Consider the following 14,088-nt stretch of genomic DNA (forward strand, 5'->3'; position numbering starts at 1 on the left):
GCCACCTGGCGGATAAATCATATTTAACATAAATAATGATTTCCGCCGTTCCTCGAGCTTGAAGCTCCGAACAAAAATGCAGCGATACAGAAATAAGTAAACGAAGAACACCACTGCACGTATTCTTATAGATATATATTATATATTTTTTGCATTTGAAGAAGCCAGACCAATGAAAAGTAGAGCATTTATATTCTAGTTATTCATGCTCATGCTCGTCGTTCGCAGGCTCGCAGGGGGCTGTTCTCTGATCGCTGCAGCCGGAGAGTCATGAGCTCCACGTCGGCCTCATCCTCATCCCTGCTCCCCGGCCCACTGTGTCAGACAGGTACCCCGGATACAAGCGATGCAAGCCCACAGAGGCTCCAGCGTCTGGTCGGTGTCCCTGGATCCCACCCAGAGCGAGTCAACGACTTGCTGCTGTTACGGCCTTCGGGATGCGGATCAGACCTAGAAGAGGTCCAGGACGGTGGATCTGGATCACATGTCGTCTTCTTCCCCGGTGACATTCAGGTCTGTTTTTCCAGGTCTGAGGATTGTACTGTGTACGAGTTTCCAATATTATTACCACTAACAAATGTAACAAAAATAAATGATCCTGTTTGTGTCGTGATGTTAAAGAAGTGCCTCTAGCCACGTTTAAACTTTAAACTGCCTCATACCTCATACTAAAGTGTACAGTACACTACAGTTGCTAAGCTCTGGTCCATATAGCTCTAATTGAATTAGAGCTATATATGGACCAGAGCTACAGTTGCTGTAGGGAATGCAATTATTGTACTTCAAGTACAACTGACAGTCACAGTGTGGATAATTAACAATGTAAATAAAATAGGATAAAAGGGTAAAATAACTATGTAAAATGAAAAAACAATAGTCAAATAGATCAACAAATCCTTTATATACACATAATGTGGGTTATATTACTGTACATAACTTGGTGCATAAAATATAGTTAAACACCCCATGAAGCCTTTATTTCATGGATAATGTTTTGTTTTTGTCACATTCCTAAGTATTTCTTGTTTTTGTCACATTCCTAAGCATTTCTTAGAAGTGCTTTAAAAGTCCTCACTCCAGCAGTGACACCTGACACCTGACTCGCACTGGCCCCTCTGGGCGTAGGAGTATTCTCATTGCATCATTATATGCAACTTTACTAGATGTTTTATAACATGACCACAGGTGAGCAGTATAGAGCAGGTGCCGGTATGCAATATGCCTTAATGACACTTTCACTTTAGTAGAACATTGACTGACCTTACGAGCAATATAGTGTAATAATAAAACCTGCACAGGCCATATATATTTTACAGTTTAACGTTTAGTGTTCAAAAGCAACTGCTTACTGAGCATCTTTTGTACCAGGCAGTAATGCAGCTGCAGTCAGGGTTTCCTGGTGAGGTTAGAGTATCCTTGAGCCCATGATGAACCTCTTCACTCTGTGTGGGAAGTAGAACTGTGGACATGCCTCCTTTGATGATGGTGCCTGCGTGGTATGAATAGAGCTGTCACGATCATGACATTTTATGATTGTCATACTAGTGCAATGCAGTCATATCACCAGACAGGGGCCAGGCCGTAATTTTCGGGCCTGTTGGAAACTCTAGTTTTCGCCGGCTGCCGGGCACAGCTGCGCTAATAAACTCCCGTCTAGAGTTGAATGGACGGGTATCAGTCAAAAGGGGGCCATCGAAGAGGAAGGACGGGTGGGGAAGAATCAACATAATTATGGAATGTCAGACAAGGTCAGCTCCATATGGAGATCTAAGGGTTTGAGGTCAGATCAGATGTAGAGTTGCTGGCCGGCTCCATATACAGCATGAAGATCTAGGTGATGATCCAGTCTTACATGTATGGCTAACCAGGATTTGATTAGGTCAGTGTCGTGATCTAATCATAAATGGAGCGTGTCACGAAGCGTGACGGACTGACGGCCATACTGTATATGGAGCGTGTCACGAGGCGTGACGGACTGATGGCTATATGGAGCGTGTCACGAGGCGTGACGGACTGACGGCCATATATGGATCGTGTCACGAGGTGTGACGGACATACTACTACTACTATCTTGTATTGCAATACTGGTATTGATCAATTCAAGCACAAAATTAATAAATGATCGGCTAAATCAAAAGTCAAAATGTCAGTATCGTGCCTCCCTAGTCACAGCAATTTGTCTCTTATGTTTGTGGTGTGCAGAACTTCGAGGAGGAGATGGCTGTGCAGCAAGAGGCATCCCAGTGGTTGTGCTGGAGTCTGGAGCAGACGGCACTGGCTCTGGGACGCCGTTTTCCCGGACGGTACATCTGGGTGGTGCGAGCCTCCCTCATGTACCTGCACAAGTTCAGCTGCTACCAGAACTTTGTAGTGAGCAACATGTTTGGAGCGCCTGAGCACTCGGCCTACTCACCTGATTGTGGGGCCTTTCAACACCTCAGGTTGGTCACTATGGCATCATTATAATTTTGTGATGTTCAGCCATCAACTTCGACCAGTCAGTGGGAGGCAGTGGTGGAAAGTAATTAAGTACATTTGCTCAATTACAATGTTGTGGTACTTTCACTTAACTTGAGTATTTAAATTTATTTTATTGTACTTTTTACACTACAATTATTTAAAATCATTATACTTTGACTATTTGAAAATAGCTGATCTACAAACTAACAACACATCGTATTAGCACGAAGTGTCATTCTAGCCTTGTGTCTATTGAAACTAAACAATTTGGTTGATTTGATGATTTCAGGGCGCTCCTGAGTCATGGCATGGATCGAGCCAACTTGCCCAACCCCCTTCCACCACCAGGAGGTGCTGGCACCATCCCCTCCGACTTCTCCCTGACTCTGGTGGGTTTCAGCAAAGGCTGCGTGGTTCTGAACCAGATGGCTTACGAACTGGCTGGCGCTTATGCCGACCCGGCGCTGTCACCCTTCATGGGACGCATCGCCGACATTTTCTGGCTGGACGGGGGTCACCCTGGTGGCAGTGAGACCTGGGTGACGGATAAACGAGTGCTGAAGGCATTAGCTGGCAGCGGCATGGGCATCCATGCCCATGTGACGCCCTACGAGGTGTGTGATCCCATGCGGGCCTGGGTGGGCCGGGAACATAGACACTTTGTCAAGATCCTGGAGGACTTTGGTGCATCTGTGAACAAGAAGCTGCACTTTGAGGACAAACCCGCCACCATCGACAACCACTTCCGGGTTATCCTGGAGTTTTGAGTGGTATTCACACTCTGGGTGGGTATAGGGTGACTGTTAACACCAGGTGATTTCAGCCACATATTACATGTACATGAGTCTAAAACTTGAAGTAAATGACTCGGCACTGAATTAGTTCTCATTCGCTAACATTACCTCATTTTCTGTGATATATGCTTTTAAGGTTGTAGATTTAGAACACGTAAACAATATTAGCAGTCTCCCTTTAATAAATGTACTTACCATAATTATAGGCAGAATATCCCAAGGCATGACTCTTAAATATGAAATCCTCTTAATTACCTGTTTAGGTAAACTGTAGCCTAAAGTAATCATTACAATGGTTTCTATCTCAAGATTCAAGTTACTATTGATTTAATTGTTATTTTCTGTTATCAAGAATCGAGAATGCAAATGTGTTGCTTGCAACAATATTGCTAGGTCATACAGTAGCTGCTGAACCGGAACCCTATTTCTGCAAGCACATAATCTGGGAGTTTGAGGGTCTAACCTCTCTCCCAGAACCTAGCCTCACACATTCTGTACAAATACTGTCTCTGCCCTCCGGCATACATTTTAACATTCCAGTTGTTAACTAGTTGTCAGACTCATTTAGAATTTCAGATGCTTGCATTCCCCAACTCAATGTATCATATTTGATGGTATGTTTCAAAAGTTGTCTGATACACATGCTTTCTTCTGTAGACATGTGTTCCCAAAGTCAGCCCTTGCCAGGGATAAATGTCATCTTTAGTCTGAAATGTTCAGTTGAATGGATGAAAGCTAAAGCGTGTTTACAGAGTAATGTATTCCAGTGGATGTGATTGCTATGTAAGCTTATATACAGTAGCATCTTTGCACTATTGTCATGCCTGAAATTATCTTTCTCATGAATGTAAATTAATGAATGTAAGGAATTTAATGTAAATTAATTTATTATTTGTTTAACAAAATGACAATTTTTCAACAAAGAATTGTCGCTCAACATTTGAGTGTAGAATATAAACTAGCGTTAACTTTTACATCCTGCCATTCAATGACTTTTACTTTGTACACTTTCCCCCCCAAAAGTTCTCACATACAGCGGATCATCATTAATAGCTACATTTGCATTGCACATGGGAGGTTTAATATAGAACAAGGTGAGATGTCAGATCTACAGTATACCTGCTATGAACGTTTTGTCCTGTGATCATTCATTCTCAGATTGCTACATGACAGTGATGTACAGGTACTGTAGTTTGTTTTGAGTCATAGCTCTCAACGGCAGGGGGAAGTGTACAGTATCTGTTAATACAAGCCCATTACAACTATTGGCTGGGGAGGTTCCATACTTCTGTTTTGGTTAGCAACCCCAATCTAGGATGATGTGCCAGTTAACACCGGTTGTTGTAGTTAAGTTTTTATTTTATTTGTTGTTACGTTTATAGTTTTATCAACCGAATTTGAGCCCATTTGAAAAGATTTTGTGCATAAGAGTAGATTTGTCAACATTGTCTTGCAAATAGCATATCCACACGCTCACATCATAGCCAAATAATAAAATAGGGTTTAAGTGTTTATAAATCAATGGCAAAAAGATATTAAAGGAAACCAAAACCAAATGATTTGCATTATTCAGTGAAGATGAGAAGAAAAGGAAAAAACAGGTTTACATAATTGTCTACAATCTTTAATGAGCTTTCCAGCTTGCTGTATAATACCTACATATTGGTCTGTGGTCAATCAGAATACAATGTAGATTTCTTTCAATGCAATGAAAATGCTCGTACATTAAAAAACAAAGCCAAATAAACATACATGTCTAATAGTTACTTTGCTTGTGAGTTGAGTTTCACTCAAACTTTTTTGCTCCAGTCGACCAGGAATGTGAGATGACATCACGATGACTTCACTGCTCTAGTTCTCAAGGGTGATGGTATGAGTGCAAATGAAGCATCTCTTTTTTTTCCATGCTCAGACAATAAACAAGCACACAACACAGAATGACTGGCAGCTGCAGGGATCTTAATCAGGTCAGCAGCACAAAACTAATTATTCAACACTGCAGTTAAGTGAACACTGTCTGACAGTGCTGCACTACACTGCCAAATACAACCACCTTTATATAATATATATCAGATGAAATTGCAAACAATGTTTAAAATAGTTTTCTACAAGTGAAAGTGGGCAGGTTGGTAATTGACTGCTCTCAATACAATTTACTAAACGTCCTTTATCGAATCAAATTAACCTCATGAACCCCTAGCATCCCTATTCTGGGAATTTCATAATAGAAGATTTGACCAAAATATGAGAACATGTTCAAATAACAGATCTACAAGCGCTCAAAGTGTCACAACGTGACAAGTTGTGAGACATTTGGTGTAGAGGGGAAAAGGAGGGACGCAGATATTAGACCCCTGGGCGATCCCGGTCAACAAAGCATACTGTATGGTTTAAGTGGTTAAGCTATGTCACCCTGATTCAATAAAAACACAAAACAAGTCTGAAAAACATTTAAATGAATCAATCTCACCTTAATTAGAGAATTACTCAGTCAAAGGTAAGACAAATATGATTTTTAATAAATCTTGCTGAGATGAATTTACAAATCTAGATGTATTTTTTATTTTTTATTTTAACAGTGGTGTTTCAGTTCCCGAGGATGACAGCATAGAGATGAGCACATGGCCGTGCACGAAAACACCCATAATCCCACACTGTGTGACACACAAAGGCCATTGTATGATTCTGGTGACATCGCTTGGGCAAACCTTGAGGTCTTGTACAACAACAAACAATAACAATGTGTTTGGCACCTCTATGAACAAAAGGGAACGCTTTGCTGGAGGCTGACAGAGTTGAGGTCTAAACGTCAGTATGCCAGTTGCCACCATGGACAGTTATTCTATCATGCTTTGACGTATAGGACATGGCTGGCGTGCACCGATCCGACAGGACCTCAGATTCCAGATTTTAGTGGACGGGTGGGAAATTTGGTATATAGCCTTTTTTATTGGCCTAAAATATTGTCTATATACATACATTCATGAATCCACTTGCTGACCGGCTGTCGGTATTGAGCAAATGTTTCTTGTGACCCTACCATTAACATCCTATGGCAGGAAAACATTTCAAACTTTACTTTTGCTTTACGTAGCATGTGACATGTCAAACTAGGGGGTTTTCGTGATTCTGAATACATTCCAAGCATTAGTTTTGCACAAAATACACTCCTTGGGCTAAAAACAGCCATAGCCATTTTGCCAAAATGTGCTGACCTCATCACATTTGTGCTGACCTCATCACATTTGTCATGACATCTATGGCTGTTTTCAGCCCATTCCAAACCAATGCTTGGAATGGATTCAGAATCATGAAAAACCCCTAGTTTGACATGTCACATGCTACTTAAAGCATAAGGAAAGTTTGCCTGCCATAGGATGTTAATGGTAGGGACACAAGATTCATGAATGTATGTATATAGACAATATTTTAGGCCAATAAAAAAAAAAGACTATATACCAAATTTCCCACTTTAAACAAAAGAAGCCTGTCGGCTGCCGGACTATTTCAGTATACAGTAGCCTTTCATCCATCTCACTTATATCTTCAAGGACAAAAATATCTACATCAGAATCATCTGTTCTTGCTTTAAACATTCTCAATATTTCAGCTGCTTTTCCAAAAATCTTTCACACCCTCATTTCACAATATTCAACTTCACTTCACAATTTAAGATTATGTCACCATCGAACCACAAAGCTTACTCAACTGTGAAACAATCTCGCTTCCCATCAAAAGCCTCTCACATTGTCTTCCAGTACCATCTGGACAATCTTTCCATCCCTCTATTGTCACTTCCTAGAACCATCCAAGCAACCAGTCCCCATCGATAGCAATGGCAACATCAACTTATTTCAACACTGTAAGCAAGCAGAATACAATTCTTCAATCACTTTTGGGGGAAACCTTGTACGGCCAAAACGTTAAACCAGCACTGATAAGAACGCAGACTACTGCTGCTTTTCTACAGGTAGTTCATTGCATGTTTCTGGTGTCTCAGGTGTGGAACAGCACAACGTTGCCTCCCACAAGGCTGAAGTGAACAACCACAGCTCCAAACACACCAGCACAGATTTTACATCTAAATATAAACAAACAACATACTACTCCAATACATAAATAATAGGCCTATAAAGAAACATATTAAGAGTATAAAACTAAATCAGCAAATATAAAGAGGCAAACAGGTACAGACTAACAGTTCATGCCCTGAGAATGAGGAAGACCGCGAACGGATGAAGGTAGTTGAAGGTGAATTATTTACTATACACTCCAGTGGTGCACTTAGACAACACTTTAACCTACAAGTATAATTGGCCTTTAAGGCCACCAGCTCCATACATTACATACTATAGCTTTTAATGCTGATTCAAAATGAAAATAGGGGGATAAACTGGGGAAGCACAGGACAAGTTCAGGTCAATGTCTGAATGAACACCAAAACATACGTAGTTTAAGTCATATCGCTCTGCCACTACACAGTAAAATCCTCAATGTCAATTAAAATGAATACTCAGGATTTTACAGTGTATGTAATAAAGGGGTGACATGGACAGTATGTAAGGGTGTGACCAAATGAGTCATTTTTCAGTCAGTTTTAATCTGTCGTCTTGCTACTAAACAGACACCAGCCGGACCTGTTGGCTCACTTACAACGTAAGAGAAAAGGGCTGATTTTGTTTTAAATGAGGCACACAATGTGGTATAAAAAAATAACCTCTCCCCCCAACAGGGGCTTTTTTCTTTTGTTGAAATGACTGCATTTACAGACTTAATGTGTACAATACAATTGTATTCATATATTATTAGGCATGGAATTCTAGTCCAGTGCCCTTAGAAGTGGTCTTCCACCAGTTAAACCCTATACACTTAGTTGATCAGAGTCCGTAGAGGCCACTCCCGTTTTCGCTCTACACTTAATATATAAATATCCGAAAATAGTTAATCTACAAGCTCACAATACATCACATTGTGTTGCATTGTGAGCTTGCAGCTCAGCTATTAGCTAAATATTCACCTCAGAATAGGGAGTGGGACGCTAGGGTTTTAAGTGGTTAAGTTCCACATTTAGCATGCATGAGTTCCCCAGTTATTAAAAGGTTTATATAAAGCCTGTACCCCTCAGGGGCTGGCCCACGGGAACAAAATTATGCTGGATTTATTTTGCTGAATGCGTGAGAGCTGGAGAAAAGAACTGCTGAAAAAAGGAATGTAATATGCTTGCTTGTAATCCTGCCCTACAGCTGGTTTGTCCATAAAGAGGAAGTACAGCTTCTCGTCAAACATCAACAGGTTTGTGCCACTGTGTCGGTTACAAAACATTACGTACTACCGTTCGGTAATGTCACCAGAAGACCCAAATACTAACTTGACACGGAAACGTGTTGATCACATGTAGGCAGGCAGATGGAAAACTGTGTAATGATTTGTTGTGTTACGTTTTGCATTGCCAGAGATTTTAAAAGTGGGAATTATTATCATTCATGACCACATACAGAGTTGCTTAGTTAAATATGTGTGTGCGTGCGCACGTGTGCGTGTATGTGTGTGTAATCCGTACGGTAACATAACACTAGCTGGGCCGAATCACTAAGACCACTTCAAAACAGGTTCAGGCCTTTAGGCAAAGTAAGATATAGAAATGTCCATGTGGTTTCAAGTTCCTTTAAAAAGAGAAAGAAAGAAAAAAACCTAGTTCACAAACGGAAGAGTAAGAATTATTGCATAGATTTTCCCTTGAGATTCTCCACACAGAAACCACTAGAAGAGCATAAACATGAAACAGTACATTGATACAAAATATCAACTTACAATAAAAGTTATTACTTATTTTAGACCAACACATTACATGAACCAAGAAACAAATAAAGAGTGATAAATCAGCGTTGAAATTTTCAAAACCTTCAGCTGGTAATCTTTGGCGTTGAGTGATGGGCACCTGCCCTCCACCAAGGCATGGAACGCAAAATCAGGCCTAAAGGGCGATTTATACTTAGTTGCCGGTGGCCGACAAAACATGCAACCAAGTATAAATCAGGCATAAGTGCTCTCGCGTGTTGGCCAATTGGCAGATGGTTCTCTGAACGCAGGAAACAAACCTAAGGGCTGTGTCCGCTGTCTACAGAAAGCTTTTTTATTTATTTTTGTATTTTATTTAGCAGAGGACCACTTTAAATATCATGTCCAGATCGCTTCTTGTTCTTATTTAGCGCATGGAGCATTTGTTGACGCCCATGGACTTCGAAACTATCAATAAATGACATTGATGAGGTGTGCTCCTCTCCAAAAGTAAATATTTTCTACTTTAAGAGGGGCACTCAGCCAAAACATGCTGTACGCTGAGCATGCTGAAAAACGTGATCCTCGTCACTGGGAAGAAGAGTGCGTCTTTACCATAGCAATGAATGGCAGAAAAGCGTTGGCAGCTCAACTTTTGTCGACACAGTCCCTAAAAACCTACAGTATGAGGGGGTAATGAACTACCCCACCACACTCCTTTCAGCTCCCCTTCTTTTTCTAGAGGTCACGGTCACCGTCCCCGGCAGCCAGAGCCTCCTCGTCAAAGCGGAACCTTTTTGCGTGGGAAGGGGGTGAGTCCAGGAAGTTCTCCTTGTCCTCCGTTGGTGGGGCGGCCCATTTCGTGCCGCTACACCTCTCACGGAAGAAGGTGCGTGGTGTGACTGGCTCCGGGCCCAGAAGAGGCGGCGGCTGCTGCTGCTGCCATAGCCACGGGTGGCTCATACAGTCTGCAGCACTGGGACGGTCCCTGGACAAGAACAATGATGCTTCAGTTTATGTCATCCAAAAAAGGGAGTTAACTTCGATTTATCTTTCTGTCTACTGAAAACATAAATGTTTCATCAAATATAGGCATCCTCAGTTTTGGAATTCTGTAAACATTTTAAAACAATTTAAGTGAATTGAAGTGCTTTCTGCAAGCTTGTTAAGCTTATTGTATTTGTCTGTGTCATAATTGGCATACCAATATGTGGTTATTGGTACAGAATAAAAATCCTGACAACAGGAATTTACGTTTGTAGAGTCAGAGTAGTTAACCACAAAAACTCAACTTAAGGCTCTATGCCTCCTCATTTCACTGTACACAATATCCTCCGGATGTTCCCCCAGAATAGGAGCGTTGAGGTTCAGGGTGACTCACTCAGGTGCTTTGACCAACAGCTTGCGGATGAAGTCCACAGCGAGCTCGGACACATTGGCGAAGTTTTCCTTGCTGTAGTCCACATTCACTTGAGACACGTTCAGGTAGGTCTCCTGCTTGTTGTCCCCCACAAACGGGGACTCACCCGTCACCAGCATGTAGGCAATGACCCCGACACTCCTGAAGAAAACAAACGACAACATACCACTTCACGGGTTCCATTCTTCATATTTAGATAATGAAAATATTAAAAAAATGTTAAAACTCCACCATGTAAGAAATGTGTGTGTGAATACATTCAAAAACTAATCTACAAATGGGGTGGTTGTATTTGGTCTCCATGCTCTTCTAGACATTTAAATCCTGTATTCAGGTACAAAAAAAGACAATTCCCCAGAGCAAGCAGGCAGGCTCCGAGAGGTAAAGGATTAAGCACTTGTGCGGGTTCAAATCCTATAGCTATAATCAATCATAAAGCATTTTTGTTTGGGTCCCAGGGAGACGTAAAATGTATCTTTTGAGTCTTGAGTCTTTGAGTCTTGAGGAGATTAGGATCCTCTAATGTAATTAATATCTGGGATTGTTTGGCTTGACATTCATGCATGCATTGTGTAAAGGACTCACCATAGGTCAGTTGCTGTTGTGATTGGTTCATAGTTCAGGATCTCTGGGGCTGAATGGAGCCATGAAGGAAGAAGAGTAAAAGAGAGTAATTATATTTTATCATCACCAGAAGAAGCTGTCACGTCAAACTTCTTGTTACACAGATTGTTTTGGTAAAGATGAATAAAGTTTCTGATGGAGTTCATTCCCAAGTATTGGATGTGACAGCCTGATCACATATGATTTTGAACTATAGATGGATTCAACCTGACAATAACAGTGAATGTTCCAAACTCTTGGATAACCAACAAACAAGAAATGGTATGCCTGGCTTTTGGTCTAATGCTGTGTTCACACTGGCAGCTACCAAAGATGCAGCATATCTGTTAACCTTCCATATTAAAATCATGTTGCTATTGTAACTTACTGTATGTATGAGCGAGCAGACACATGCAATTCATTATGGGCACATTTCCTTATAATGGTGACTCAACCAGGCAATCCGGTACAGTTTCCCTTGAGATTCTACCTCCCTTTTCTGTGCAAGTTCTTGACGTCCGACTTCCCAGTAACTAACTCATATGTCACCACGTCATTTACTGCATTGTTTCTCAACTTGTGGTCAATACAATAAATTAAAATACAAATCTTCACTTTCCTACATTACTAAATGCATGGTCAGGGACCACATGCAATACCTTCACGGACCACCTGTTGAAAACCCATGTACTATTGATTGATTGATTGATTGAAGAATTTATTAACAGTTTGCAGAATTACAGTACATTTCAAGCACAAACTCAATACAAAGGCTGTTAACTGTGAGTGGACGACCCAATTAAGCATTACACTTGTTTCCAACAGGGTCCACCATGTTCAAATCATCAAAACATTTAGAGACGTACAAATAGACACTTCTATAGACAGAACAGGAATTCATCACAAAAGAATTCATCAAAAAGGAGGTAAAAAGGGAAAAGAAATATATACAGTGAGGGGAAAAAAGGGGGGGGCGGGGGGGGGGATTCAGATTTTACGGGGGCCAGTTTCGAATTGCAGCCATCCGTAGGTGCCCTTTGAGAGCGGTTTTGAAGGAGTCAAGGGATTCGCATGTCTTAATGACAGTTGGTAGGGCGTTCCACATTTTGGTGGCATAGGAGCGAAAAGAATTTAGTCCCTTGTTTGTGCCGAATCTGGGTTGTACATGGTTCGTTGCACTCCCTCTGGTGTTGTGGGTGTGGACTTCGTTAACATTAAGGAAGTATCTAGACAGGTACATGGGTATCTTGGTGGTGTATCGAATCTTGTGGACCAGACCCATTGCAAGATGCTGTACTCTGTCGTCGACCCTAAGCCATTCCAGCCTGTCGAAGTGGGCAGGGGTGAGGTGGGTTCGGGGGGCTAGATCAAGTAGGAGCCTGACCAGTTTGTTTTGGGAAGTCTGGAGTCTGGTTTTAAGGGCCTTTGAGGTGCTGTGGTACCAGGAGGTGCATGCATAGTCAAAGAAACCCTGTACAAGGGCTCCTGTTAAGGTCTTCAAGGTGTTTTTGTTGACCAGTGAGGAAAGGTCATAAGGCAGAGTCAGATTTTGACACTAAATCTGCTCTGTACATAACTGTAGTCCCACTTTACAGCAGGTGGTATATCCTCCTGTTCCAGTTCATCCCATAACTTCATTTGATTGGCTTAGCAGCAGATTTTAACTGAAAACACATGTGAAGGCGTATTATGTTTCTGGTTCAAAGCTGCTGCTGACCCAATCAAACAAAGCCTGGAAAACTGAATTGGAACAGGAAACAGGTTCTGTATACCACCTTCTGAAGACTGGGACTTGAAATGTGAATTTATGGATCATGGAGGCTCAGTATATTTTCTGTAGGCTCATATGCCAAGTTGTGCGTAAAGGGGCATCTGGGTAAAGTTAGGGTTAAAGTCCCTGCCCCCCAACTGCATCAACTAGGGATTTGAATCCTCTGTGGTACATCCGGTTCCAATTAACATATTTTATTTATAAAATATATTTCATTTGGCTGTATTCTGTAGGTGGGAACCAGGGCGGAGAGGGCTTTCTCTGTATTACTGACTCCTACAACAGGTTGATTCAGCAGGAAGCAGAACTGCGAGGGATAGTATGCCAATTGTCAATGCAGACACTATAATCCGGCAGCCGAGGTGGACAGGAGGGACATTTGCTTAAAAAAATTGCTCAATACTGACAGCCGGTCAGCAAGTGAATGTATGTATATAGACAATATTTTAGGCCAATAAAAAAGACTATATACCAAATGTCCCACTTTAAACAAAAAAAGCCTGTCGGCTGCCGGACTACTAGTTTCCTTCCACTATCAAAGTCAACATGGTGACTATCACTGATTTTGAACTCTATATTCATATTCAGATGTGGTAGACCAATGTTGAATGACTGACGGATCCATTTTATTATCACTGGCTTACCCACGTATTCTGGTGTTCCTAGAATCTCTCTGAGCTCTCCCACTGCGCCCAGTCGCCGTGCCAGACCAAAGTCCACGATCTTTATGTCCCCAGGAGGAGACAGGTTGGTCAAGAGAATGTTCTGAGGCTAGAACACAACCAGAAAGAAAGAGAGAGACAGTGAGCCATATGCCGAGTGCATATCAGGAAGTGACTTAACCATAGTGGAAAATTACTACAAGATACCATTTAACTGCTTACAATTATGACTATATAGCAAGGTATTTGGCCCTACGGAGGAGTCGATATATCACTCTGACAGTTAACATTGCTTGGATGTTGATTGATTTGATTCTATTCCTTTTTAGCTGTTTTGGCTTGTAGAACAGTAAAAGTGGCTGTCCTGACCTGGTGTGAAATCCTCTCATGTGCGTATGCATGTGTGGCAAGTATTACATAATCACCGGATCACAATTGTTTGCGCAAATCGAAATTAGTCATTTGAATAATTTTGATTAATCTTCACAAGCACAGCTGCGTAAAATCAATGCTCATTTATCCACTTTCAACCTGGCCTCTATTTTGGGCATATAGGGCTAAGAACATTTACAAATATTCAAAAAGGTCATACAATTTCAA

General features: G+C 41.4%; 2 protein-coding genes across 6 annotated transcripts in view; one reads left to right on the forward strand and one right to left on the reverse strand.

Annotated features, from left to right (window-relative positions):
• cUnh2orf69 (chromosome Un C2orf69 homolog) lies at positions 1-8,928 on the forward strand. 2 transcript variants are annotated; one of them, XM_079517502.1, is made up of 4 exons: positions 1-96; positions 229-513; positions 2,203-2,441; positions 2,750-8,928. In XM_079517502.1, the coding sequence occupies exons 2-4, from the start codon at positions 271-273 to the stop codon at positions 3,225-3,227; spliced, it is 960 nt and encodes a 319-aa protein (XP_079373628.1). In that variant the 5' UTR covers positions 1-96; positions 229-270; the 3' UTR covers positions 3,228-8,928. The 2 variants fall into 2 exon arrangements, 1 of the variants encoding a protein (XP_079373628.1); XR_013791337.1 differs by having other exon boundaries at positions 35-513; positions 2,750-6,111; positions 6,162-8,928.
• The window catches only part of stk17b (serine/threonine kinase 17b (apoptosis-inducing)), a 26,470-nt gene continuing 20,216 nt past the window's right edge, over positions 7,835-14,088 (reverse strand). For all 4 annotated transcript variants that reach the window (XM_079517498.1, XM_079517495.1, XM_079517496.1 and 1 more), the window contains 4 exons: positions 13,471-13,597; positions 11,038-11,086; positions 10,414-10,593; positions 7,835-10,020 (listed from right to left, as the gene is read on the reverse strand). In XM_079517498.1, coding sequence (XP_079373624.1) covers positions 9,771-10,020; positions 10,414-10,593; positions 11,038-11,086; positions 13,471-13,597 — 606 coding nt within the window. In that variant the 3' untranslated portion in view covers positions 7,835-9,770. The remainder of the gene's footprint in view (positions 10,021-10,413; positions 10,594-11,037; positions 11,087-13,470; positions 13,598-14,088) is intronic.

This window comes from Electrona antarctica (assembly GCF_951216825.1).
Source record: "Electrona antarctica genome assembly, chromosome: 13".
Lineage (NCBI taxonomy): Eukaryota > Metazoa > Chordata > Actinopteri > Myctophiformes > Myctophidae > Electrona > Electrona antarctica.